The sequence below is a fragment of the Macaca nemestrina genome, chromosome 20, assembly GCF_043159975.1.
Source record: "Macaca nemestrina isolate mMacNem1 chromosome 20, mMacNem.hap1, whole genome shotgun sequence".
NCBI lineage: Eukaryota > Metazoa > Chordata > Mammalia > Primates > Cercopithecidae > Macaca > Macaca nemestrina.
In genome coordinates this window covers 62,790,383-62,817,124 of record NC_092144.1, presented here as the reverse complement: position 1 = coordinate 62,817,124, position 26,742 = coordinate 62,790,383, and the positions used below count along the sequence as shown (strand labels likewise).

Sequence of the window (26,742 nt, the reverse complement as noted above, 5' to 3'; positions counted from 1 at the left end):
TGTGTTCACACTTCTGCATTTTATAAATGTTACTGAGATTTTCTTCTAAGGAAGAATTCAATGTTGGGAGTCAGTTTCATCAGAACCTTTCCAAAGAATTTTCTTTAACCCAGGTAGGTGAAAGATGCTTCTCTAAATTTAAGGATGGAATAAGAACAACCCATCCCATTAGCCCTTCCAGGCGCCCATGTAAGAATTCAGGCACACCTTCTCACTCACCTCAGACCTTCTCAGGGTAACTTGGTGAAAATGTTTCCCGCTCTGAGCCCGGGTGAGCCTCCCTGCAGCTTGGCGACGAAGGGCTAGACCAGAAAAGCTCAACCTGAGTGACCCTGACCCCTGAAATGATTGGCAAAATAGTGGCGGTGTGTGGGCATGGCTTTTTCTCTGGGAGAGGGGAGTGCCCAGTTGTAATTAGAATTTTCCATGGGATGCAGTAAACCAAAAATGAAAAAAAAAAAAAAAAGAAGAAGAATGGAAGAAACAGAGTGGTAGACTCAGAAACAGAGACCATCTTCAGAGGCCTTTGTCTGTATGAGGATATCACAGCTACGTCTAAAGCAGGTCGTGTCAGTCCCTGGCAGGGAACCCCCCACTGGCTTCCCGTGTTCCCCGGGACAAAAGTCCAGCTCCTCACTGTGGCTCCACAGCCCTGTGTCCAGGGTCCCTGCCAGTGTCCAGCCTCCTCCTGGGAGCTTGCCCTCATCTCCCGACTCCCTCTGCCCCAGTCACATTTGCTTTTCTCTTTTTTCAAACATCAAAACCCTTCCTGTCTCAGGTCGTTGTCTCCGCTTTTATTCTATGTTTCTAAATGAAGATGGCACTGTCCCTTTCTCCTTCAGGTCTAGGCTCAGAGATGCCTCCCATGGCCTCCCACCCCCATCTGAAGTTCCCTCTGCCCGTCAGTCTGTATCACATTACTCAAGTTTTCTTATCTCTGTGTCAATCTTATCAGAAATGTACTTTTTTTTTCCCCCAAACAGACTCTCACTGTGTCCTCCAGGCTGTGAGTGCAGTCTCGTGATCTTGGCTCACTGCAACCTCTGTCTCCTGGGTTCAACTGATTCTTCTGCCTCAGCCTCCCAAGTAGCTGAGATTACAGGTGTGTGCCTCCACACCCTGCTAATTATTGTATTTGTATTTTATTTTATTTTTGAGTCTTACTCTGTCGCCCAGGCAGTAGTGCAGTGGTGCAGTCTCAGGTCAGTGCAGCCTCCACTTTCCAGGTTCAAGAAATTATCCTTCCTAAGCCTCCTGAGTAGCTGGGATTACAGATGCCCACGAAGCTCGGCTACTTTTTGTATTTTTAGTAGAGACAGGGTTTCTCCCTGTTGTCCAGGCTGATCTCGAACAACTGACCTCAAGTAATCCACCCACCTCTGCCTTTCAGAGTGCTAGTATTACAGGCATGAGCCACCATGCCTGGACCAGTTTTTGTATTTTTAGCAGAGACAGGGTTTCTCCATGTTGGCCAGGCTGGTCTCAAACTTCTGAGCTCAAGTGATGCTTCCACCTCAGCTTCCTAAGTAGCTAGGACCACAGACACACAGACGTGCACCACCATACCTGGCTAAGTTTTTGTATTTTTGGTAGAGTTTTCCTCAAGGAGAGCTCATCCCAGCCCAGCTCCCCACAGCTGAAGTATGTGTGTGTGTGGGGGGGGGGGGGCTTCTCCAGGAGGGGAGCGGGAGTTTTCCTGTAGGAAATTTTTTTTTTTTGAGACAAGAGTCTTGCTCTGTCGCCCAGGCTGGGGTGCAGTGGCCAGATCTCAGCTCACTGCAAGCTCCGCCTCCCGGGTTTAGACCATTCTCCTGCCTCAGCCTCCCGAGTAGCTGGGACTACAGGCGCCCGCCACCTCGCCCGGCTAGTTTTTTGTATTTTTTAGTAGAGATGGGGTTTCACCGTGTTAGCCAGGATGGTCTCGATCTCCTGACCTCGTGATCCGCCAGTCTCGGCCTCCCAAAGTGCTGGGATTACAGGCTTGAGCCACCGCGCCCGGCCTCCTGTAGGAATTTTTTGTTCCTGATGCACTGGGCAGCAGAGGGGACCGTATTTCCTCAGGGTGAGGTCTCCTTTGTTTGTGTCATCGTGTTACAGGGAGGGGGATGTGTTGATTCTGAGCCATAAACGCATATTTTTAACATTCAGGATTGACTGCTAAAGACTCTTGGTCCATGAGGAAGAAACTCGGAAGAGGAAGAGGAAAGCAGAGGAGTCAGGGATGGCTCTTCCTCAGGTGAGATGATATTTCGGTGGATTGTTCTGTCTCCTTCCTTTCAGAAACGCTGGGCCTTGGAGTTGGGAATCTTCTCTGAGTCTGAAGTGTCCTGCCTGACAGGTTTGCTCACACTCACCCACTTATATTCCATCTCTCGTGACCCAGTGACATGAACTTGGGAAGAGGCTGCACTGGGCATGGGCCTGGGAAGGGCTCACACCAGACATGGATGGAGACGGGGTGAGGGTCCCGTGGTGTCAGTGCTGTTGGGCAGCAGGGATTGTTCAGGGGCCACATCTGGATGCACTGTCAGCTCTCTGTGGACCAGGATTAGAGCAGCTGCCAATGGAAGTCACGTATTAATGTGCACAAAGTACGTGGAAAATTCTAGAAAAGGAGACCAATAAAAGAAAATCTTTACTCCCTGATTTTGTACCACATTATTAGGTAATTGAGTGAGTTACTAAGTTTCTGACTCCAGAAATCTTACTAATTAGAATGGAAAGTTCATACATAGACATGAATAATACATGAATGATTCCTTTATTATTATTATTATTATTATTATTATTATTATTATTATTATTATTTGAGGCAGTATTTTGCTCTTGTTGGCCAGGCTGGAGTGCAATGGCATGATCTCAGGTCACTGCAACCTCCGCCTCCTGGGTTCAAGCGATTCTCCTGCCTCAGCCTCCCAAGCAGCTGGGATTAAAAGCATGCGCCACCATGCCCAGCTAATTTTGTATTTTTAGTAGAGACGGGGTTTCTCCATGTTGGTCAGGCTCGTCTCAAACTCCCGACCTCAGGTGATCCACCCACATTGGCCTCCTAACGTGCTGGGATTACAATTGTGAGCCACCGTGCCTGGCCTATTCCTTCATTATTTTAAGAATATGAAATCAATGTAAATAATAGGAGGAGATTCGTTAAACTATTCTTAGCATATTAAGCTTATGAAGACAGTGGTGTCACTGTGGAAAGGCTTGTGAAACAAGTGCTTTTGGTAAAAATGTTTACAATTTTTCTCAAATATGAGAGTAGTACTTCTTTTTTTTTTTTTTTTTTTTTTTTTTTTTTTTTTTTTTTTTTGAGACGGAGTCTCGCTCTGTAGCCCAGGCTGGAGTGCAGTGGCTGGATCTCAGCTCACTGCAAGCTCCGCCTCCCGGGTTCACGCCATTCTCCGGCCTCAGCCTCCCGAGTAGCTGGGACTACAGGCGCCCGCCACCGCGCCCGGCTAGTTTTTTGTATTTCTTAGTAGAGACGGGGTTTCACCGTGTTATCCAGGATGGTCTCGATCTCCTGACCTCGTGATCCACCCGTCTCGGCCTCCCAAAGTGCTGGGATTACAGGCTTGAGCCACCGCGCCAGGCCAGTAGTACTTCTTTTTTATCCTAGAGGATAAAGCCATATTCTCATTCCACCTATTATTATTATATTCTGAAATGAAGTCTTGCTTTGTTGCCCAGGCTGGAGTGCAGTGGCATGATCTCAACTTACTGCAACCTCTGCCTCCCAGGTTGAAGCGATTCTCCTGTGTCAGCCCACCTAGTAGCTGGGATTATAGGCATGCGCCACCACGCCTGGTTAATTGTTTTGTACTTTTAGTGGAAACGGCTTTTTACCATGCTGGCCAGGCTGTCTTCCAACTCCTAACCTCAGGTGCTCTGCCTGTCTCAGCCCCCGAGAGCACTGGGATTACAGGCACAAGCCACCGTGCCCAGCTCCACCAGTGATTATTACATATAAATGGTTATGTTTAAACATCACATGATGTATATATTTGTTTTGTGGTAAGTCTCCAAGCAAAGCTGCAGCTTGGGCCCTTGGCCATAAAGCATCTCCTTTCCTTGTCACATCCCTCATCCTCCTTCCAACCTCACTGGGGAGCCGCTACCGTCAGTTCTGTGTTAGGTGTCAGAGCAAGTCTCATACACGTGTATTTCTGCATCATTATGAGATTTAAAAAAAAATTCTGGGCCAGGCGTGGTGGCTCACACCTGTAATCCCAGCACTTTGGGAGGCTGAGGCCAGTGGATCATGAGGTCAGGAGATTGGGACCATCCTGGCTAATAGGATGAAACCCTGTCTCTACTAAAAAATACAAAAATTAGCCGGGCGTGTTGGTGGGCACGTGTAGTCCCAGCTACTTGGGAGGCTAAGGCTGGAGAATGGCGTGAAGCTGGGAGGTGGAGCTTGTAGTGAGCCAAGATCTTGCCACTGAGCTCCAGCCTGGGTGACAGAGCAAGACTCCGTCTCAAAAAAAAAAAAAAAAGAAAGAAAAAAGAATTCTGTTGTAAATTTTTAAAAAATTTTATTTTATTTTTTCACTTTATGCTTGGGGCTACATGTGAAGGCTTGTTACAGGGGTAAACTCACATCATCGGGTTTTGTTGTACCAATTATTTCATCACTCCAGTATCAAGCCCAGTACCCAATAGTTATTTTTATTTTATTTTATTTTATTTTAATTTAATTTTATTTTTTGAGATGGAGTCTCACTCTGTCACCCAGGCTGAAGTGCAGTGGTGTGATCTCAGCTCACTACAACCTCCACCTCTTGGGTTCAGGCAGTTCTCTGCCTCAGCCTTCCGAATAGCTGAGATTGCAGGCACCTGCCACCGTGCCTAGCTAATTTTTTTGTATTTTTAGTAGAAACGGGGTTTCGCCATCTTGGCCAGGTTGGTATTGAACGCCTGACCTCATGATCTACCCACCTCAGCCTCCCAAAGTGCTGGGATTACTGGTGTGAGCCACCACACCTGGCTGTTATTTTTTATTTATTTATTTATTTTGAGACTGAGTTTTGCTCTTGTTGCCCAGGCTGGAGTATAATGGCATGATCTCAACTCGCTGCAACCTCTGCCTCCCAGGTTCAAGCGAGTCTCCTGCCTCAGCCTCTCGAGTAGCTGGGTTTTCAGGTGCCAGCCACCATGCCTGGCTAATTTTTGTATTTTTAGTAGAGACAGAGTTTCACCATGTTGGCCAGGCCGGTCTTGAACTCCTGTCCTCAGGTGATCCACCCGCCTAAGCCTCCCAAAGTGCTGGGATTACAGGTGTGAGCCACTGTGCCCGGGCCCAGTAGTTATTTTCTCTGCTCCTCTCCTTCCTCCCACTGCCAAGACGAGATTCCTCTTCAGTTAAACAAATCTTGCTACTTTTATATTTTTAAAACTGTTATAAATATATATACACACACATAAATACACATACATCTATACATATACATACATATATACCTACATACATATATATTTTCAAAATCTGGGGAAAATTACAACCCTTTCTATTAATATCTAATTTCTTGTGAGTCTGTGTAGGTTTTATTATTGTTTTGGACATACATATTTTCATACTTTGAGTAATGCTGTTTTCATATATTTATTTTATTTTGAGACAAGGTCTCGGTCTGTTGCCCAGGCTGGAGTGCAGTGGCATGATCTTAGCTCACTGCAACCTCCACCCTCAGGCTCAAGCCATCCCTCAACCTCTGCCTCTCAGGTGGCTGGGACCGCAGGTGCCCCCATGCCTGGTTAATTTTAATTTTAATTTTTTGAGCGGAATCTTGCTCTGCAGCCCAGGCTGGAGTGCAGTGGTGTGATGTCGGCTTACTGCAACCTCTGCCCTCCTGGTTCAAGTGATTCTCCTGCCTCAGACTCCTGAGTAGCTGGGACTACAGGCGAGTGCCACCATGCCTGGATAATTTTTTATTTTCAGTAGCGATGGGGTTTCACCTTTTTAGCCAGGATGGTTTCCATTTCATAACCTCGTGATCTGCCCACCTCAGTCTCCCAAAGTGTTGAAATTACAGGCATGAGCCACCTCATCCAGCTTTTTTTTTTTTTTTTTTCTTTTTGAGACAAATTCTCGATTGCCCAGGCTGGAGTGCAGTAGTGCAATTTCAGATCACTGCAACCTCTGCCTCCCAAGTTCCAGTGATTCTCCTGTTTTAGCCTTTCAAGTAGCTGGGATTATAGTCACGTGCCATCCCCCGCGGCTAATTTTTTCATGTTTTTAGAAGAGGCGGTGTTTCACCATTTTGGCCATGCTGGTCTTGAATTCCTGACCTCAGGTGATCTGCCTGCTTCAGCCTCACAGCATGCTGGGATTACAGACACGAGCCACCATGCCCAGTCCCACCAATTATTGTTAAATATATATTGTTATATATTTAAACATCACATGATCTATATATTTGTTTAGTGGTAAAACTCCAAGCAAAGCTGCAGCTTAGACCCTTGGCCATAGGGCATCTCCTTTCCCTGTCATGTCCTTCACCCTCCTTCCAACCTCACTGGGGAGCCGCTAATGTCAGTTCTGTGTCAGGTGTCAGAGCAAGTCTCATACAGACGTATTTGTGCATCGTTATGAGGCTTTAGAAAAAATTCTGTAGTAACTTAAAGTTCTTTCCTTTTTCTTTTTTTTTTTTTGAGACAGAGTCTCACTCTGTCATTTAGGCTGCAGTGAAGTGGCGTGATCTCAGCTCACTGCAACTTCTGCCTCCTGGATTCAAGCACTTTCCTGCGTCAGCCTGTTGAGTAGCTGAGATAGGCAGCCAACACCATGTCTGGCTATTTTTTGTATTTTTAATAGAGAAGGGGTTTCCATTATCTTGGCCAGGCTGGTCTTGAACTCCTGACCTCGTTATTCACCTGCCTCAACCTCTTAAAGTGCTGGAATTACAGGTGTGAGCCACTGCGCCTGGCCCATAATAGTTATTTTTTCTGCTCCTCTCCTTCCTCCTGGTCTCTACCCTCAAGTAGACTCCGGTGTCTGTTGTTGTCTTCTTTGTGTTTTAGTAAATATTTTACTTCGATATTTGATCCTGCTGGTTGTGAATTTACATGTTGTCCTGTTAGTAAACATGGCTAGCTTGCTGTTTGCCATCTGCATTGGAAATGGACTGAATGACAACATGTGGGTCCTTTGAGATTTTTCCCTGTGTAAAGAGTGCCATAGTGGTTCCTTCTGTGCACGCCTGCATTCCTACACATATCTGAACATTCCTCCAGGTCAGGCAGTTGAGAGGGTGATTGCTTTTTTTAGGATGGGGCATTTCCTGTTTTCTTAGATCTGACAAGATTCCCCCCTGCCCGCAACTGCCAAAGTGTCCTTTTCCAGCAAGATGAGATGCCTCTTCAGTTAAACACAACTTGCTACTTTTCATATTTTTAAACACTTTATATATGTACATACACATTCCCACAAGCATGCACACACATATACATACAAATACATGTATACACACATATGTATATATTTTGAAAATCTTTTATATTTTGAAAATCTGGGACAAATGATAACCTTTTGTATTAACATCCAGTTTTTTGTGAGTCTCTGTAGGTTTTATTATTTTGTGAACATATATATATACACGATTGATTTTTATACTTTGAGTAATTTTGTTTTCATGTACTTTATTTTATTTTGAGATGGGGTCTCGCTTTGTTGCCCAGGAGTGGGTTTCCTGGTGGGATCGTAGCTCACTGCAACCTCCACCCTCAGAGTCAAGCCATCCTCCCTCCTTAGCCTTCCAAGTAGCTGGGACCACAGGTGCCTCCCGCCACGCCCACCTAATTTTGTTTTGTTTTGTTTTGTTTTTAATTTTATTTTTTTGAGATGGAGTTTCTGTTGCCCGGGCTGGAGTGCAGTGATGCAATCTGGGATCATTGCAACCTCTGCCTCCCTGGATCAAGCGATTCTCCTGCCTCAGCCTCCTGCGTAGCTGGGATTACAGGCATGTGTCACCAGCCTATCTTTTACTGTGGACATTGTCATCTTTTAAGACATCAGTCGGGCCGGGGATGGTGGATCACGCCTGTAATCCCAGCACTTTGGGAGGCCAAGGCAGGCGGATCACGAGGTCAGGAGATCGAGACCATCCTGGCTAACACAGTGAAACCCTGTCTCTACTAAAAATACAAAAAATTAGCCGGGCCTGGTGGCGGACGCCTGTAGTCCCAGCTACTCGGGAGGCTGAGGCAGGAGAATGGTGTGAACCCGGGAGGCGGAGTTTGCAGTGAGCTGAGATGGTGCCACTGCACTCCAGTCTGGGCGACAGAGTGAGACTCCATCCCAAAAAAAAAAAAAAAAAGACATCAGTTGTGCTCTCTCTCATCTAGATACTGAATGTCACCTGGTGTGCCAATAAAAGTTCCAAACATTTTTATAACAGGAACCCAACATTGATTTCTTATTTATTTCTTGTATTTTTCACAAACATAAGAAATTTATACTGAAAGTGTGTCTTGATTATACTCAAAAAGTGTAATAAAACACATCTGGGGAGACGTCATGTGGTGAGAAATCCCTCACTCGGATTTGTCAGAACATTCTCTACAATTAAATCCCTGCTTTCCCCTCTCTCCTCTTCTCATTTTCTGTAAAGATGAGAACTCCTCCCATAGCCATTTGCTTACAATGTGTTTTTGTTGCAGGGTCTGTTGACATTCAGGGACGTGGCCATAGAATTCTCTCAGGACGAGTGGAAATGCCTGGACCCTGCTCAGAGGAGTTTATACAGAGACGTGATGCTGGAGAATTATAGGAACCTGGTCTCCCTGGGTGAGGATACCTTCCCTCCTGGGGATGTGCCCTTGTGTGTCTTTGCATTTTCTCTTGTTGCCTCTTGGGAGCCCCATCGTTCCTTGACTAAAATGGAAGAGATATTGATTTTGAAATGAAAAGCTTCATGATGTAGCATCTGGACTTTCACTGTCCCCTTTGTTTAGATGTTCTGCATTCTTCATGATAGCTCAGTGGGGCTTCCAGAACTAAAGTAGGCATAAAACCTTATCACAGCCTGGTCGTTGTGGCTCACACCTGTCATCCCAGCACCTTGGGAGGCCAAGGCATGTGGATCTCTACGGGTGAGGAGTTTGAGACCAGCCTGACCAACTTGGAGAAACCCAATCTCTACTAAAAATACAAAAATTAGCCAGATGTTGTGGTGCACACCTTTTATCCCAGCTCCTAGAAAGGCTGAGGAAAGAGAATCAACTGAACCCAGGAGGCCACGGTTGCAGTGAGCCGAGAACACACCACTGCACTCCAGCCCGGTGACAGAGCAAGACTGTGTTTCAAAAGACAAAAACAAAATCTTATGGCCGACTTTAAAGATATCCAGTTCCCTGTTTGCTTCTCCTGTGCTTTCAATTCAGTAGTTCTTGGAAGAGAGCTCGATGTCCACATATTACATATTACAATGCTCCCTCAGCATTCAGAAGGAGGCAGTCAGTGGAGGAATTTGTGAAATATTTTCTTAGATCCATCTGTAATGTCTTCTTTCCTATTGAAACATATGGCTGGGACTCTAGAAAAGCTCCAGCACGTCATGGTCCTTTCTTTTTATAAGCAGGAGTCTCTTTCTGACCTGCTGTCTCCATGTTGGAGCAAGGGAAAGAGCCCTGGACCGTGGAGAGTGAAATGAAAATAGCAAAAAAAATCCAGCTGGGTGGGAATGTATTACAGGTGTAAAGGCAGGTAAGAGCTCAGATGGGCAGAGTGGAAGCTCCACCTTCCACTAGTGTGTGGGGAAACTCTGCAAGTGGGAGAATTCTGTGGGAAAAGGAAAGTTTAAGTCCTGACATCCCTGAATGGACATCTTTCTGAAGGGGGCCTGCCCATTCACACCTGTGGGTATTTCTCGTCAGGTGGGACAAGAGACTGAGTAAAGAAATAAAGAAATAAGACACAGAAACAAAGTATAGACAAAGAACAGTGGGCCCAGGGGACCGGCACACTCAGCATGTGAGGACCTGCCCCGGCACCGGTCTCTGAGTTCCCTCAGTATTTATTGACCATTATTTTTACTATCTTAGTGAGGGGAGTGTAGCAGGGCAACATTTAGGGAGAAGGTCATCAGGGAAACATGTGAGCAAAGGAATCTGTATCATGAAGAAGTTCAAGGAAAGGTAGTTTGCCTGGATGTGCACGTATGCTAGATTTATGTTTCACTTTACACAAACATCTCAATGTAGCCAAGAGTAACAGAGCAGTATTTCTGCCAGCGTATCTTGCCTCCAGCCGTGCTTTTCTCCTTTCTCAGAATAGAATGAATGGGAATGGTCTGCTTTACACTGAGACATTCCATTCCCAGGGACAGAAGCCTTCTTATCTCAACTGCAAAGAGGCCTCCCTCTTTCACTCCTCCTCCTCAGCACAGACCCTTTACAGGTGTCGGGCTGGGGGATGTAAGGTCTTTCCATTCCCATGAGGCCATGTCTCAGGCTGTCTCAGCAGGGGGAAACTTTGGACAATACCCAGGGTTTTTTGGGCAGAGGTCTCTTGGGCTTTCCGCAGTACATTGTGTCCCTGGCAAGACTGGAGAATGGCGGTGACTTTTACCAGGCATACTGCCTGCAAACATATTGTTAACAAGGCACATCCTGCACGGCCCTAAATCCCTTAAACCTGGATTCAATGCAGCACATGTTTCTGTGAGCACAGGGTTGGGGCTAAAGTTACAGGTTAACAGCATCTCAAAGCAAAACAGTTTTTCTTAATATAGATTAAAATGGAGTTTCTTATGTCTTCCTTTTCTACATAGACACAGTAACAAGCTGATCTCTGTTTTCTCCACACTTTCTTTGTGCCTGCTTATCTCTCTGCTCTTACTTTCTTTCTTTTCTTTCCTTTTTTTTATGACAGAGTCTCACTCTGTCACCCAGGCTACAGTGCAGTGGTACGATCATGGCTAACTGCAGCCTTCGCCTCCCGGGCTCAAAGGATTCTCGTTCCCCAGGTTCCTGAGTAGCTGGAACTGCAGGTGCACACCACCATGCCCAGCTAATTTTTGTGTTTTTAGTAGAGATGGGGATTCACCATGTTGGTCAGGCTGGTCTCAAACTCCTGATCTCAAGTGATCCACTTACCTGGGATTCCCAAAGCACTGGGATTATAGGCATGAGCTGCCATGCCTAACCATTGTTATCATTTTAAATAGTTTTGTCCTTTAGTTCTTAGTAAACATGTAACAACCAGTGTCCATTCCTTTCAGTATGCAGAAGTGAAGTGCGTTGTATAGATATTTGGGCAGAGGTTATTGTTGCAGGTATGTTAAACATCTTAAAGTTATAGCATAATAATGAAACTTAAAATTTCCATAACCTGGACATATGCAGTGGCTCACGCCTATAATCCCAGTACTTTGGGAGGCCAAGGTGGGCAGAACACCTGAGGTCAGGAGTTCAAAACCAGCCTGGCTAACATGTCGAAACTTTGTCTCTACTACAATTACAAAAATTAGCCAGGTGCGGTGGTGGGTGGCTGTAATCCCAGCTACTCAGGAGGCTGAGCCAGGAGAGTCGCTTGAATCTGGAAGGCGGAAGTTGCGGTGAGCTGATATCATGCCATTACACTCCAGCCTGGGAGACAGAAAAAAAAAAATCCATAACCTGCAAAAACTACTCCACTAGAACTTTTTTTATTTATGTCAGAATTATTTCTGTGTGTGTTGCATTTCCATTAACATATATGTACAGTGTTTTTCATGCCTTTTATTTTAAAAAATATGAAAAAACGTTTATTTATGAAGAAAAGGTATACGTATGCCAGTTTCTGTGTCTGTCCTTTTATTAATTATGTATTTATGAGACAGAGTTTTGTTGTTGTCACCCAGGCTGAAGTACAATGCTGTGATCTCAGCTCACCGCAACCTCTGCCTCTTGGGTACAACCGATTTTCCTGCCTCAGCCTCCAAGTAGCTGGGATTAGAGGCATGCACCACCACACTCATCTAATTTTGTATTTTTAGTAGAGACAGGGTTTCTCCTTGTTGGCCAGGCTGATCTCGAACTCCCGACCTCAGGTGATTCGCCTGGCTCGTCCTCCCAAAGTGCTGGGAGTACAGGAATGAAAGACCACGCCTGGACTATCTGTTTTTTTAATTTACCTTCACTGGATAACTTTATTTATTTATTTATTTAATTTTTTGAGATGGAGTCTCACTCTGTCACCCTGGCTGGAGTACAGTCGTGTGATCTTGACTCACTGTAACCTCCACCATCCAGGTTCAAGCAATTCTTCATCCTCAGCCTCCTGAGTAGCTGCGACTATAGGCGTGCACCACTATACCCAGCTAATTTTTATATTTTTAGTAGAGATGGGGTTTTACCATGTTGGTTGGCCGGGGTGGTCTCGATCTCCTGAGCTGGTGATCCGCCCACTTCAACCTCCCAAAGTGCTGGGATTACAGGCATGAGCCACGACACCCAGTCTGGAGAACTTTTTATATGCTTGTGGGTTGGAGTTACTCTTTAGCCTTCTTTCATTTCTCTTTTTTTTTCTCTCTGAGACAGAGTTTCAGTCTGTCACCCAGGCTAAAGTGCAGTGGTGTGATCTAGGCTCACTGCAACCTCCACTTCCCAGGTTCAAGCAATTCTCCTGCCTCAGCCTTCCAAGTAGCTGGGACTACAGGTGAGTGCTAACACGCCGGGCTAATTTTTTGGTATTTTTTTTAGTAGAGTCGGAGTTTCAGCTTGTCAGCCAGGATGGCCTCAATCTCCTGGCCTGGTGATCCTCCCGCCTCAGCCTCCCAAAATGCTGGGATTACTCGCACGAGCCACCGCACCTGGCCTGTCTCAAGGTTTTTAAAACATGTTAGTGCTAGTAGATGGCTTCAAGTATTGCAAGTTTTACAGTACAGACTCTCAACTTCCTTAGTTTAATAAGATTTGTCAGCTTTCGATGATGTTAATGATGAGATGCTCTTTTTCCTGTCTCTGTCATTTCACTGTCCTGTTAGAAATAGATTAGACTGGCCGGCCATGGTGGCTCACCCCTCTAATCCCAGCACTTTGGGAGGCTGCGACACGTTGATCACTTGTCAGGAGTTTGAGGCAAGCCTGGCCAACATGGTGAAACCCCGTCTCTACTAAAAATACAAAAATTAGCTGTGCATGGTGGCGTGCACCCATGATCCCAGCTAATTGGGAGGTTGAGGCAGGAGAATCCCTTGAACCCGGGAGGTGGAGGTTGCAGTGAACCAAGATCATGCCACTGAACTCCAGACTTGGCGACACAGTGAGACTCTGGACTGAGGAGGGAGAATCACTTGAGGTAGGATAATCCTGCCAGTACACTCCAGCCTGGGTGATAGAGCGTGACTCCATCTCAAAAACAAACAAAAAAGGAAATAGCTTAAACTGGGAGGCTTCAGACACAGACATTTATTTCTCATGAATTTGCAAAGTGGGAAATCCAAGAGTGAGGTGCCAGCCACATTGTTTCCTAGTGAGAGCCTTCTTCATGGTTTAGCCCAGCCATCTTCCTGCCGTGTCCTGACATGGTGGAAAGAGGAACAGGAAACGAGCTCTTTACTGTCTTTTTATAAATGCGCTGGTCCTATTCACGAGTAGTCAACACCCATGACTAGATCCTCTCAAGGTCTGCATCTGCAGGAACATCCTATTAGAGAATACCAAATCTACCGAAGCTTATTTGAGAAGTAGTTATTTATCTTATTTTATTTTTTTGAGACAAAGTCTCATTCTGTCACTGAGGCTGGAGTGCAGGGGCGTGATCTTGCCTCACTGCAACCTACGCCTCCTGGGTTCAAATGTTTCCTGCCTCAGATTCCCAAGTAGCTGGGATTACAGGCGTCTTCCACCATGCCCAGCTGATTTTTTTGTAGTTTTAGTAGAGATGGTGTGTCGCCATGTTGTCCAGGCTGGTCTTGAACTCCTGAACTCATGATTCACCCACCTCAGGCGACCAAAATGCTGGGATTACAGGCATGTGACACTGCACCCGGACGTTAGCCAATTCTTGTTCCTGATAATGCTGTGTGTTTTCTTCACCTCATATATCAGAAGGTAGTGACCTTAACATGTATTTCAGGTCTTACATTGTGTACTGGTGGTAAGTACAAGTTTTGGCTTTTTTCTTAAGAGGGAATTGTTTAGAATTCTTCAGTCTGTATAAATCTACTTATTTTTTTTCTTGCTTGTTTTATCCTGGGTTGCAATATTTGATTCATTGATTTTTATGACTTCACATGTGAATTTTCAGTATGTGGTATGCAATATAACTGACACACTCCCCCATTAATGTCACAAAGTGCCACAGGGTGCAGGGGCTCACACCTGTAATCCCAGGACTTTGGGAGGCCGAGTCGTGTGGATCACCTGAGGTCAGGAGTTCGAGACTAGCCTGGCCAACATGGTGAAACCTGATTTCTACTAAAAATACAAAAATTAGCCGGGCATAGTGGCACATGCCTGTAATCCCAGGTGCTCAGGACCTAAAACAAGAAACTTGCATGAGCCTAGGAGGCAGAGGTTGCAGTGAGCCAAGATCATGCCATTGCACTCCAGCCTGGGTGACAGAGCCAGACTCTATCTCAAAAAAACAAAAATACCAAAAATTAAAAATTAAAGTCACTATATGCCTATTCCAGTTAATAACTTTTGTAACAGTTATTCAGAAAAATATGGTATTAACATTTTCTTTCTTTTTTTTTTTTGAGATGGAGTCTCACTCTGTCGCCCAGGGTAAAGTGCCACGATCTCAAATCACCATAATCTTTGCCACCCAAGTTCTAGCGATTATCCTGCCTCAGCCTCCCAAGTAGCTGGGACTACAGGTGCCCGTGACCACGCCTGGTTACTTTTTGTATGTTTAGTAGAGACAGAGTTTTGCCACATTGGCCAGGCTGGTTGAAATCCTGACCTGAGGTGATCCATTTGCCTCGGCCTCCGGAAGTACTGGGATTACAGTCGCGAGCCACCATGCCATGCCTTTTTTTTGAGATGGAGTCTCATTTTATCACCCAGGCTGGAGTGGAGTGGTGCAGTGTTAGCTAACTGCAACCTTGGCCTTTTAGCTTAATGCAATTCTTGTGACTCAGCCTCTGGAGTAGCTGGGAGTACAGGCGCTGGCCACCACACCTGGCTAATTTTTGTAATCTTATCTTGTCAGTGCTATGGTTATTTGACAATACAGAATTTCCACTAATTTTGGTTATTCTTACAGTAGCCTGAGGTGGATTATTTACCAATATAGTATATTGTGTGGTTCTTTAGCATTTATTTGTATACACTAAATATGCTGTAAATATGAAGGATATACATTTTTCTCCGATGTGGCAGTGATAAGTGTGATACACTGTAGGGTCACCATGGAAAAACACTCCTTACTTTAGACTTACACATGTTTGTGTCCTGTCAGTGTTTTGTCATAATATTGGGAATAGGCTTCCGTAGAAATGATTTGAAGGACATGTAATCGTCCTTGTTTATTAAAGAATCTTACTCCTTTTGTGTTCCTAAACTTTGAAGCTCATATTTGGGAAGTTGAAAATAAGTATTGTTTTTTCTATGATATTTACACATTTCAGTATTATATACCATCCGTACTTAACTGGAAACCTATTGGTGTTTAAATTTTGTAGATATCTCTTCCAAATGCATGTTGAAGACATTGTCATCAACAGGGCAAGGCAATACAGAAGTGATCCTCACCGGGACATTGCAAAGACAAGCAAGTCATCACACTGGAGAATTTTGCCTCCATGAAATTGGGAAAGACATTCATGACTTTGACTTTCAGTGGAAAGAAGATGAAACAAATGGTCATGCAGCACCCATGACAAAAATCAAAGAGTTGACTGGTAATACAGACCGACATGATCAAAGGCATGCTGGAAACAAGCATATTAAAGATCAGCTTGGATCAAGCTTTCATTCGCATCTGTCTGAACTGCACGTATTTCAGCCTGAAGGGAAAATTGGTAATCAAGTTGAGAAATCTATCAACAATGCTTCCTCGGTTTCAACAGCCCAAAGAATTTCTGATAGGCCCAAAACCCTTATTTCTAGTAAGTATGGAAATAATTACCTCCATTCTTCATTACTCACACAAAAATGGGAAGGACACATGAGAGAAAAATCTTTCGAATGTATCGAGAGTTTCAAATCCTTTAATTGTAGCTCACTCTTAAAAAAACACCAGATAATTCACTTAGAAGAGAAACAATGTAAATGTGATGTATGTGGGAAGGTCTTTAATCAGAAGCGATACCTTGCATGCCATCGTAGATGTCACACTGGTGAGAAACCTTACAAGTGTAATGAGTGTGGCAAGACCTTTGGTCACAATTCATCCCTCTTCATCCACAAAGCACTTCATACCGGAGAGAAACCTTATGAATGTGAAGAATGTGACAAAGTTTTCAGTCGCAAATCACACCTTGAAAGACACAAGAGGATTCATACTGGAGAGAAACCATACAAATGTAAGGTTTGTGATGAGGCTTTCGTGTATAATTCATATCTGGCAAAGCATACTATACTTCACACTGGAGAGAAACCTTACACATGTAATGAATGTGGCAAGGTTTTTAATCGACTATCAACCCTTGCACGCCATCGTAGACTTCATACTGGAGAGAAACCTTACAAATGTGAAGAGTGTGACAAAGTTTTCAGTCGCAGATCACACCTTGAAAGACATAGGAGGATTCATAGTGGAGAGAAACCTTACAAATGTGAAGAATGTGACAAAGTTTTCAGTCGCAAATCAAACCTGGAAAGACATAGGAGGATTCATACTGGAGAGAAACCATACAAATGTAAGGTTTGTGGCAAGGCTTTCCAGAGGGATTCACACCTGGCACAACATCAGAGAGTTCACACTGGAGAGAAACCTTACAAATGTAATGAGTGTGGCAAGACCTTCCGTCAGACATCATCCCTTATAATCCATCGTAGGCTTCATACTGGAGAGAAACCTTACAAGTGTAATGAGTGTGGCAAGACCTTCAGTCAGATGTCATCCCTTGTATACCATCATAGACTTCATAGTGCAGAGAAATCTGAATAGTCTAATGAGTGTGTCAACACCTTCCATCACCATTCAACCCTTGTAAATCACAGGGCCATTCATACTGGAGAGAAACCTTACAAGTGTAATGAATGTTTCAAGGTTTTTAATGAAAAAGCAACCCTTGCACGTCATCATAGACATCATACCGCAGAGAAACCTTACAAATGGGAGGAATGTGACAACGTGTTCAGTCATAAGTCAAACCTTGAAAAACATAAGAAGATTCACACTGAAGAGAAACCATACAGATATAAAATTTGTGACAAGGTTTTTGCATATAATTCATACCTGGCAAAACATACTAGAATTCACACTGGAGAGAAACCTTAGAAGTGTAATGAGTGTGGCAAGACCTTGGGTCAAAATTCACACCTTGTAATTCACACTGGAGAGAAACCTTACAAGTCTAATGGATGTGGCATGGTTTTTAATCAATAATCACACCTTGCAAGTCATCACAGATTTCATACTGCAGAGAAATCTTACAAATGTGAACAATGTGACAAAGTTCAGTCGCAAATCCAGCTTCAAATACGTAGGAGAATTCATACTGGAGAAAAAACATGCAAATATAAGGTTTGTGACAAGGCTTTCGGGAATGATTCACACCTGACAATACTAGAATTCACACTGGAGAGAAACTTTACAAGTGCAATGAGTGTGGCAAAGCCTTTAGTGGGCAGTCAACACTTACCATCAAGCAATCCATGGGACAGGGAAACTTGACTAATGTAATGATTGTCACAAAGTTTTCAGTAATGCTACAATCATTGCAAGTCATTGGAGAATCCACAATGAAGAGAGATCTTAAAAGTGTCATAAGTGTGGCAAATTTTTCAGACATCGTTCATGCCTTGCATTTCATTGGTGAACTCATGCTGGAGTGAAAGCTTACAGATGTCATGATTGTGGCAGGGTCTTCAGTCAAGTTTCATCCTACGCAAAACAGGATAATTCATACAGGAGAGAAAGCTCGCAAGTTTGATGATTGTGGCAAAGCCTTTACTTCAGGTTCACACCTCATTAGGCATCAGAAAATCCATACTGGACAGAAATCTTTTTTTTTTTTTTTTTTTTTTTTTTTTTTTTTTTTTTTTTTTGAGACGGAGTCTCGCTCTGTCGCCCAGGCTGGAGTGCAGTGGCGCGATCTCGGCTCACTGCAAGCTCCGCCTCCCGGGTTCACGCCATTCTCCTGCCTCAGCCTCCCGAGTAGCTGGGACTACAGGCGCCCACAACCGCGCCCGGCTAATTTTTTGTATTTTTAGTAGAGACGGGGTTTCACCGTGGTCTCGATCTCCTGACCTTGTGATCCGCCCGCCTCGGCCTCCCAAAGTGCTGGGATTACAGGCGTGAGCCACCGCGCCCGGCCTGGACAGAAATCTTATAAATGTCATCAGTGTGGCAAGGTCTTCAGTCTGAGGTCACTCCTTGCAGAACATCAGGCAATTCCTTTTAGAGACAGTTGTTTCTAATGTAATGAGTATAACAAACCATCAAGCATTAATTGACATTAGAGTCAAATCAGCCTTGACCTGAGTTTGAGTTGACTTAACATTGAGTTCAAGCATTAATTACCATTAAACTGTTTATGTTAAGAGGATTGTGCTGGGGGCCATGGCCCATGCTTGTAATCTCAGCACTTTGAGAGGCAAAGACAGGTAGGTCACTCGAGGTCAGGAGTTTGAGAACACCCTGGCCAACAGACAGGAACCACTTTTCCCAAACTGTATTTTCTTTTTCTTTTTTTCTTTTTGAGATGGAGTCTTGCTCTGTCGCCCATGTTGGAGTTTAGTGGCATGATCTCGGCTCACTGCAACCCCCTCCTCCTAGGTTCAAGCGATTTTCCTGCCTCAGTCTCCCTAGTAGCTGGCACTACAGTTGTGTGCCACCATACTTGGGTAATTTTTTGTATTTTTAGTAGAGACTGGGTTTTACCGTATTAGCCAGAATAGTCTCCATATTCTGACTTTATGATCCACCTGACTCCACCTCCCAAAGTGCTGAGATTACAGGTGTGAGCCACTCTGCCTGGCCTGTTTTTTGTTTCTTTAACAAAAAGATATAGGGATTTCTATGAGTATTGTACTGAATCTAAATCACATTCAGTTATATAATCATTGAGCAATATTAATTTTTCCAATCAGTATGGGGTTTATATCTATTTATACATGTTTTTAATCATTTTGATCAATGTTTGTAGATTTCAAGGTACAAACCTCACCTTTTAATGCTTATTTCTAAATGTTTCTTAGTTTAAGTTCTTTAGCAAATGGAAGTGGTTTCTAATTTTCTTTTAAAATTATTTATTGTTAATGTATGGAAATTCAGCTAATTTTTGGTGCTGTTGTTCTATTCTGCAAATACACTGAATGTGTTTATTAGTTCCAGTTGCATTTTGATTGACTCTTCGTGATTTTCTTCACAGAATGTCATGTCATCAATGAACAAATAAAATTTGACTTCTTTCTTTCTGATTTGGATGAGTTTGATTTATTTTGCTATTTCATTGCTCTGGCTAGGACAGCCAGTATTGATTGAATAGAAGGGGTGAGAGCATTCTTGCATCATGTGAGATCCTACAGGAAAAGCATTCCATTTTCCCCGATTGGTTATTTCTGCATTGGTCATTTCATGGATGGTCTTTCTATTGTCGAGGTAAATTTCCTTCTGTATCTATTTTATTTAGGATTTCCATGATGACTGGATGTTGAATTTTGTGAAATGCTTTTTCTTCGTCTACTGAGATGATGTGATTTTCATGTTTCATTCTGTTCAAGTGGTATATCTCATTGATTTGCTTGAATATGTTGAACCATCCTTGCATCTCAGAAATAAGTGGTACTTGCATATCTACAATCCTTTTTCTATCCTCTTGAATACAGTTTGCTAGTACAAGGGGTCTTCAGGAAGTTCATGGAAAAATGCATATTATGAGAAAATTGTGCGTGATGTCGCATTTTCTGCACCAAAATAAACTGGTACAAGCTTGAGCCCAGGAGGTAGAGGCTGCAGGGAGCCATGATCATGCCACTGTACTCCAGCGTGGGTGACAGAGCGAGATAGTGTCTCAAGAAATCAATATGGTGAAATTTGGGTAGAGGAACAATGAAATCATTGATGCTTTATGAAAAGGTTATGGAGACGATGCCCAAAAGAAATCACTAGTTTGTAAATGGATAACTCATTTTAAGTTGGGACATGACAGTGTTGATTAAAATATAGAAATTAGCTTGGTGTGGCGAGTGCCTGTAACACAGCTACTCGGGAGGCTGAGGTAGAAGAATGACTTTAATTTGGGGACCAGAGGTTGCAGTGAGCCGAGATCACGCAACTGCACTCCAGCTGGGCAACAGCAAGATTCCGTCTCAAAAATAAAATAAAGTAAAATAAAATAAAAATAAATAAAAATAAAACCGCTTCTCAAATAAGCTTTGGTATAATCTTAGGAGGTAACATCGTTGTTTTGCAACTATGATATGTGTTCGAAATATTCTTCTATGACCCCACATTTCATTAGATATATATTTTTAACCATTTTAAAACTGATTTTCTCTGAAATTTGTTGTGTTCGGTTTGCATTGAGGACTGCATGCTCTCTAGTCTGTATCATAATTGGAAACATTTTCTGGTACCTGATAAATGATTTTAGGTTGTTTCGATGTGTACTTGATAAAGATATCAAGGAACTTTTTCTTTATGCTGACATCAAAATTTAGCTGAAGTAACCTATTATTCCATTTTCTTTCTTCATGTCATCTGATTAAATGGTGAACCGTGAGCTGCTAAGTAAATGTTCCCTTCAAGTTTCTCTGGTCCATAGTATTCTTTGCAGATGTTGAAGGACGGGAAGGATTGACTTGGAACCTTGTTCCAGCAGAGCCCCTGTGTTCATGAAGAAAACATTTGCTCAGATCTCCTTTGTACCGCTGCCTCTCTTTCAGTGTTTTAAACGCCTATAGCTATGTGTTCCCAATCGTGTTTATTTTGAAGATATTACTATCATTTTTTCTGAGAAAATAGTTACATGTTTAGGATTCATACCATCAGAACCTTAGACGTTGAAAGAGATACTTCATTTGCTCAAGTGTATAAAATTGTCCTGGAATTTTTTTTTTTTTCCTTTTTCTGAGACAGAGTATCACTAGGCCATCCATGCTTTTTTTTTTTTTTTTTTTTTTTTTTTTTTTTTGAGACGGAGTCTCGCTCTGTCGCCCAGGCTGGAGTGCAGTGGCCGGATCTCAGCTCACTGCAAGCTCCGCCTCCCGGGTTCACGCCATTCTCCTGCCTCAGCCTCCCGGTAGCTGGGACTACAGGCGCCCGCCACCGCGCCCCGCTAGTTTTTTGTATTTTTTAGTAGAGACGGGGTTTCACCGTGTTAGCCAGGATGGTCTCGATCTCCTGACCTCGTGATCCGCCCGTCTCGGCCTCCCAAAGTGCTGGGATTACAGGCTTGAGCCACCGCGCCCGGCCGGTCATCCATGCTTGAGTGCAGCGACACGATCTTGGCTCACTGCAACCTCTGCCTCCCAGGGCCAAAGATCCACCCCAGTCAGCCCCTCAAATGGCTGAGACCACGGATGCACACCACCACACCTGGCTAATTTTTTGTACTTTTGGTGAAGTGTCTCCTTCTCGAAACAACAGTGACTCAACCTGTAATGTACAGGTGGGGAATAAGACCAGAAAAGCTCAGTCAGAGTGACGCTGACCCCTGAAATACTTCGCCAAATAGTGTGTGGCTTTTCCTGTAGGAGAGGGCAATGCTCAGGTGTAATTTGAATTTTAAATGGATTCCTGTCCTCCCAAAATGTAAAAACACAAATACCAGAATGGAAAAAACGGGGGATTAGACTCAAATCATCTTGAACTTATTCTTTTCTCTGGCCACACCCACTGCTTTTCCTTATCTCACAGTTTTAACCCACCTACCCATGTCCCCTGCAGGCCTGTCCCCTGAGTTCTACAATCCTGTGTCCAGTTGTCTCAGCTCTGCTGGGACATCAAACAGGCATCTCCACCTTCACGTGTCCATAAGTGACTTCCTAAACCCCTAAACACGTTCCCTTACAGTCCTACACGTCTCAGATGAGGGTGACGGTGTACTTCTGGAAACTTAGTCAAACTTGACAGCATGTATTTTAAATATGGGAGATAAATTACATTATTTGTAAGTGTTGTCATTTATAATGTAAAGAGAAAGTTGCAGGTATACATAAAAGGAGTGAGAAAATACATCATTTCCGAAATTCTTTTGAAGTGTGAGAGAAAAATATTTTAAGACCTCATCCCTATGGATCTGGGCTCCCAGGACCCCTCTGACCTCATCTCCTGCCTGGGTTCTCCTTGCTCCCTCTGCTCCAGACACGCAGGCTTCCTTCTTTTTTCTGGGACTGAGGTTGCTCCTTTCTCAGGGCCTTCACTCGGGCTGTCCCTCTGCCTAGGATTCTCTGGCCCCTCAGCTGCAAGTGACAAGCAGCGTTTCTTCCCTAAGTATTTGTTCTGACATCAATTTTTCTGTGGAAACTTCTGATCGCCCACAGTCCTCCATTTGACATGGCAGCTCCACCTTCACCCCCACCTCTGGTCCATGTTGCCTGTTCCATGTGATTCTTTTTGCTCCTTCGCTGTTCACTGGATCCTGGTGGGAACAAGTCCCCAAGCAGACAGCAGAGCCAGAAGGTGGGGCTGTGCTGGGCTGGCGCCCTCTGAGGGGAGCTCGACCCTGACTTCACATTAGTGTTCTCAGGCATTTTGGAAATACATCTTTTATGCTGTTTTATCAGAGATTGCTATTATCATAGATTTAAACCCACCCTCAGTACTATTTACTATGGTGCTGGTGATTCTCATCGGTGTCCAGCATTGAACGTCAAGGCAGTTTTCTCCATGTTGAGAGCTGAGATCAGCCTGTGATCCACAGGGAGGTGAGGGGATTGTGGTCTGCATGGGGTTTGGTTAGGGCCAGATCTGTGCCCCGGAGATCTGTGTCCTGCTGCAGCGTGTGTGTGTGTGGACTATTCCAGGAGGGAGCAAGATCTGAAAACGGGTCAAAATTAGCCTTGTAGGTTTTCCTGTGGGACGTTCTTATCTCTGCATGATCTCGGGTGCAGTGGGCAGCAGAGGACACTCTTTCTCCTGGGTGAGGTCTCCCCTGTGTGTGTGTTTTGTCACGGGAAAGGAGTGAGTGATTTCTAAACATTAAATCTCTTATTTTTTTTCACACACAGGATTTCCAAAGACTCATGTTACATGAGGAAGCCACCAAGAAGAGCAAAGAAAAGGATCCAGGGATGGCTCTTCCTCAGGTGAGTGATATTCCTCGGTGGATTCTGCTGTCTCTTTCCTTTCTGAAATGCCAGGTATTGTGGTAGCCAGTCTTCTGTGAGTCTGAAGCGTCCTGCCTCACACGTTTGCTCGCACTCACCCATGCCTTTTTTCAGTCCTTGTCATCTTCACTTAAATTCCATCTCCTATAACCTAGTGAATGAGCTTGGGAAGAGGCTCCCCTGGGCATGGTCCTGGGAAGGGCTCACACCAGACATGGATGGAGATGGGGTGTGGGTCCCGTGCTGTCAGTGATGTTGGGCAGCAGGGATTGTTCAGAGACCACATCTGGATGCATGTTTAGCTCTTTGTGGACCAGATCAGAGAAACTGTATATGAAAGTCATACATTGTGGGTGAAAAGACAAGATATCAGACTGTTACTGTGTTTGTGTAGAAAAAGGAAGACATAAGAAATTCCATTTTGATCTGTACTAAGAAAAATTCTTATGCTTTGAGATGCTGTTAATCTGTAACCTTAGCCCCAACCCTGTGTTCACAGAAACATGTGTGTATTGAATCAAGATTTAATTGGTCTCGGGCTGTGCAAGATGTGCTTTGTTTAAAAAGTTCTTGCAGGCAGTATGGTTTGTGAAAGGCATTGCCATTCTCCATTCTCGATTAACCAGGGACACAATGTACCAAGGAAAGGAGCAGGAACCTCTGCTCAAGAAAGCCTGGGTATTGTTCAGTTTTTCCCCCACTGAGACAGCCTGAGATATGGCCTCATGGGAAGGGAAAGACCTTACAGTGCCCCAGCCCAGCACCTGTAAATGAAATGGTCTGTGCTGAGGAGGATTAGTGAAAGAGGAAGGCCTCTTTGCAGTTGAGGTAAGAGGAAGGCATCTGTCTCCTGCTTGTCCCTGGGAATGGAATGTCTCAGTGTAAAACCCGACTGTACATTCTATTTACTGAGATAGGAGAAAACCGCCCTATGGCTGGAGTGAGACATCATGGTGACAATACTGCTCTTTAGTGCACTGAGATGTTTGTGTAAAGTCAAACATAAGTCTGGCCTACGTGCACATCCAGGCACAGCACCTCTCCTTAAACTTATTTATGACCCAGAGTCCTTTGCTCACGTGTTTTCCTGCTGACCCTCTCCCCACCATTACCCTGTAGTCCTGCCACATCCCCCTCGCCGAGATAGTAGAGATAGTGATCAATAAACACTGAGGGAACTCAGAGGCTGAGGCCAGTGCAGGTCTTACTTGCTGAGTGTCGGTCCCCTAGACCCACTCTTCTCCCTCTATACTTTGTCCCTGTATCTTATTTCTTTTCTCAGTCTCTTATCTCCACCTTGTGAGGAATGCACACAGGTGTGGAGGGGCAGGCCCCCTTCAGCACATTAATGTGCATTGGTGTCTGGTAAATTCTGGAAAAGGAGACAAACTAGGGAAGCTATTTTGCATCTGATTTTGTAATGCATTTGAAGCTACACTAGTGAGTCAATATCTCTGACTCCAAACTTTCTTTTTTAAGAGACAAGGTGTCACTCTGGGGCCCAGTCTGGAGTGCAGTGGAACCATTCTATTAACAGCAGCCTCAAATTCATGGGCTCAAGTGACACCCATATTAGCCTCTCAAGGAGCCAGGATGATAGGCGTGTGCTACTATGCCAGGCTAATTCTAATCTGAGAGAAGGTGAGAATGAGAGCTGTGTACAGAATGAGGGAGGGAAACAGTGATGAAGATGAAGGGGGACCCTGGGTGCAGATGAGCGGTGAGTTGATTGGATGTGATGATGAAGTGATGACGTGTTGCTCCCTCTATTTGTAATGTAATGAATTTAAGTCCCTCTGGTACATAATATTTTAGGCAGGTGTTGAAGGATGGGCTGGACTGACTTTGAACCTTGGTTTAGCAGAGCCCAGGTGTTCATGAAGAAAACATTTGCTCAGATCTCATTTCTTTTTTTTTTTTTTTTTTTTTTTGAGACGGAGTCTCGCTCTGTTGCCCAGGCTGGAGTGCAGTGGCCGGATCTCAGCTCACTGCAAGCTCCGCCTCCCGGGTTCACGCCATTCTCCGGCCTCAGCCTCCCGAGTAGCTGGGACTACAGGCGCTGCCACCTCGCCCGGCTAGTTTTTGTATTTCTTAGTAGAGACGGGGTTTCACCGTGTTAGCCAGGATGGCAGATCTCATTTCTACAGCTGCCTCTTTTTCAGTGTTTTAAACACCTGCAGCTCTGTGTTCACAGTGTGTATATTTTCAACATATTTCTGTGACTTTCTGGGAGTGAGTGATTACATGTTTGGGATTGATGCCATCAGAACCTTAGACCTCAAAAGAAGTTTGTTTTGCTCAAGAATATACAAGATGGTTTTGGATTTTTTTTTTTTTTTTTCCAAGTGGCATGTCACTCTGTTACTTGGGCTGAAATGCAGTGGTACAATCTTGGACCACTGTAACCTCTGTGTCCCAGGCTCAAGTGATCTTGCATCAGCCTCCCAAGCAGCTGGGACCACAGATGTGTGCCAGGAAGCCTGGCTAATTTGTTGTATTTTCGGTAGAGATGGGGTTTCACCATGTTGCCCAGGTTGGTTTCAAACTTCTGGGCTGAAGTGCTCTGCCTGCCTCAACCTCCCAACGTGCTGGGATTACAGGGGTGAGCCACCCTCCTGGCTTGTTTTGGAGCTTTCCAGTGCAGGAAGACCACTGGGCCTATTGGGCCTTCCAGGCCATCACATGGGAATGAGCCACACCTCCTTCCTCCTCACCTCGGAGCTTCTCAGGATAACTTGGGGAAATGTCTCCCGCCATGAGCCTCGGTGAGCCCACCTGGAACATAGAGGTGAGGAATAAGACCAGGAAAGCTCAGTCAGAGTGACACTGACCCCTGAAATGACTGACAAAATACAGTGTGTGGCTTTTCTTCTGGGAGAGGGTAGTGCTCAGTTTTAACTGGAATTTTTTTTTTGTAGTGTGACATTTTTAATTTATTTTGGTTTCACTTAAGTTTAATGTTACTTCCACGCTGTGTTTTAGTAAGAACAATACACATTCTGTATCTGTGGCTCCAGTCAGATATCCACTATTACAGATTACCTTCAAGTTAGACATACTGAACAAAAGAGGTTGAGTGAGTGAAGGAGGGGAGGAGTGAGGGGAAGGAGGTAGGGGGAGGGGAAAGGAGAAGAACGAAGCATTGAACAGCCATGCCGGCTTCTCCATACCACCTTCAACACTAACCTGCTTCAGTGGGAGAGTAGAGTAGGCAACAATGAGCAGCCACAGACTGTTGAACTGTTACCAGCACCGTGCTTTTCAGCAACATTTCAGCAGAGCTTGAAACATTTTTTTTTTTTTTTTTTTTGAGACGGAGTCTCGCTCTGTCACCCAGGCTGGAGTGCAGTGGCCGGATCTCTGCTCACTGCAAGC

The 26,742-nt window shown here is 44.4% G+C and overlaps 1 protein-coding gene across 1 annotated transcript; it reads left to right on the top strand.

Moving 5' to 3' along the window:
- The first annotated feature begins 984 nt into the window (after positions 1–984).
- LOC105497047 (zinc finger protein 468) lies at positions 985–17,948 on the top strand. The gene is given in 6 exon segments (XM_071086086.1): positions 985–1,102; positions 2,149–2,236; positions 8,656–8,782; positions 15,609–17,651; positions 17,654–17,731; positions 17,734–17,948. Coding segments are annotated over 5 exon segments (2,301 nt in total). The 5' UTR covers positions 985–1,102; positions 2,149–2,221; the 3' UTR covers positions 17,772–17,948.
- The last annotated feature ends 8,794 nt before the right edge of the window (positions 17,949–26,742 follow it).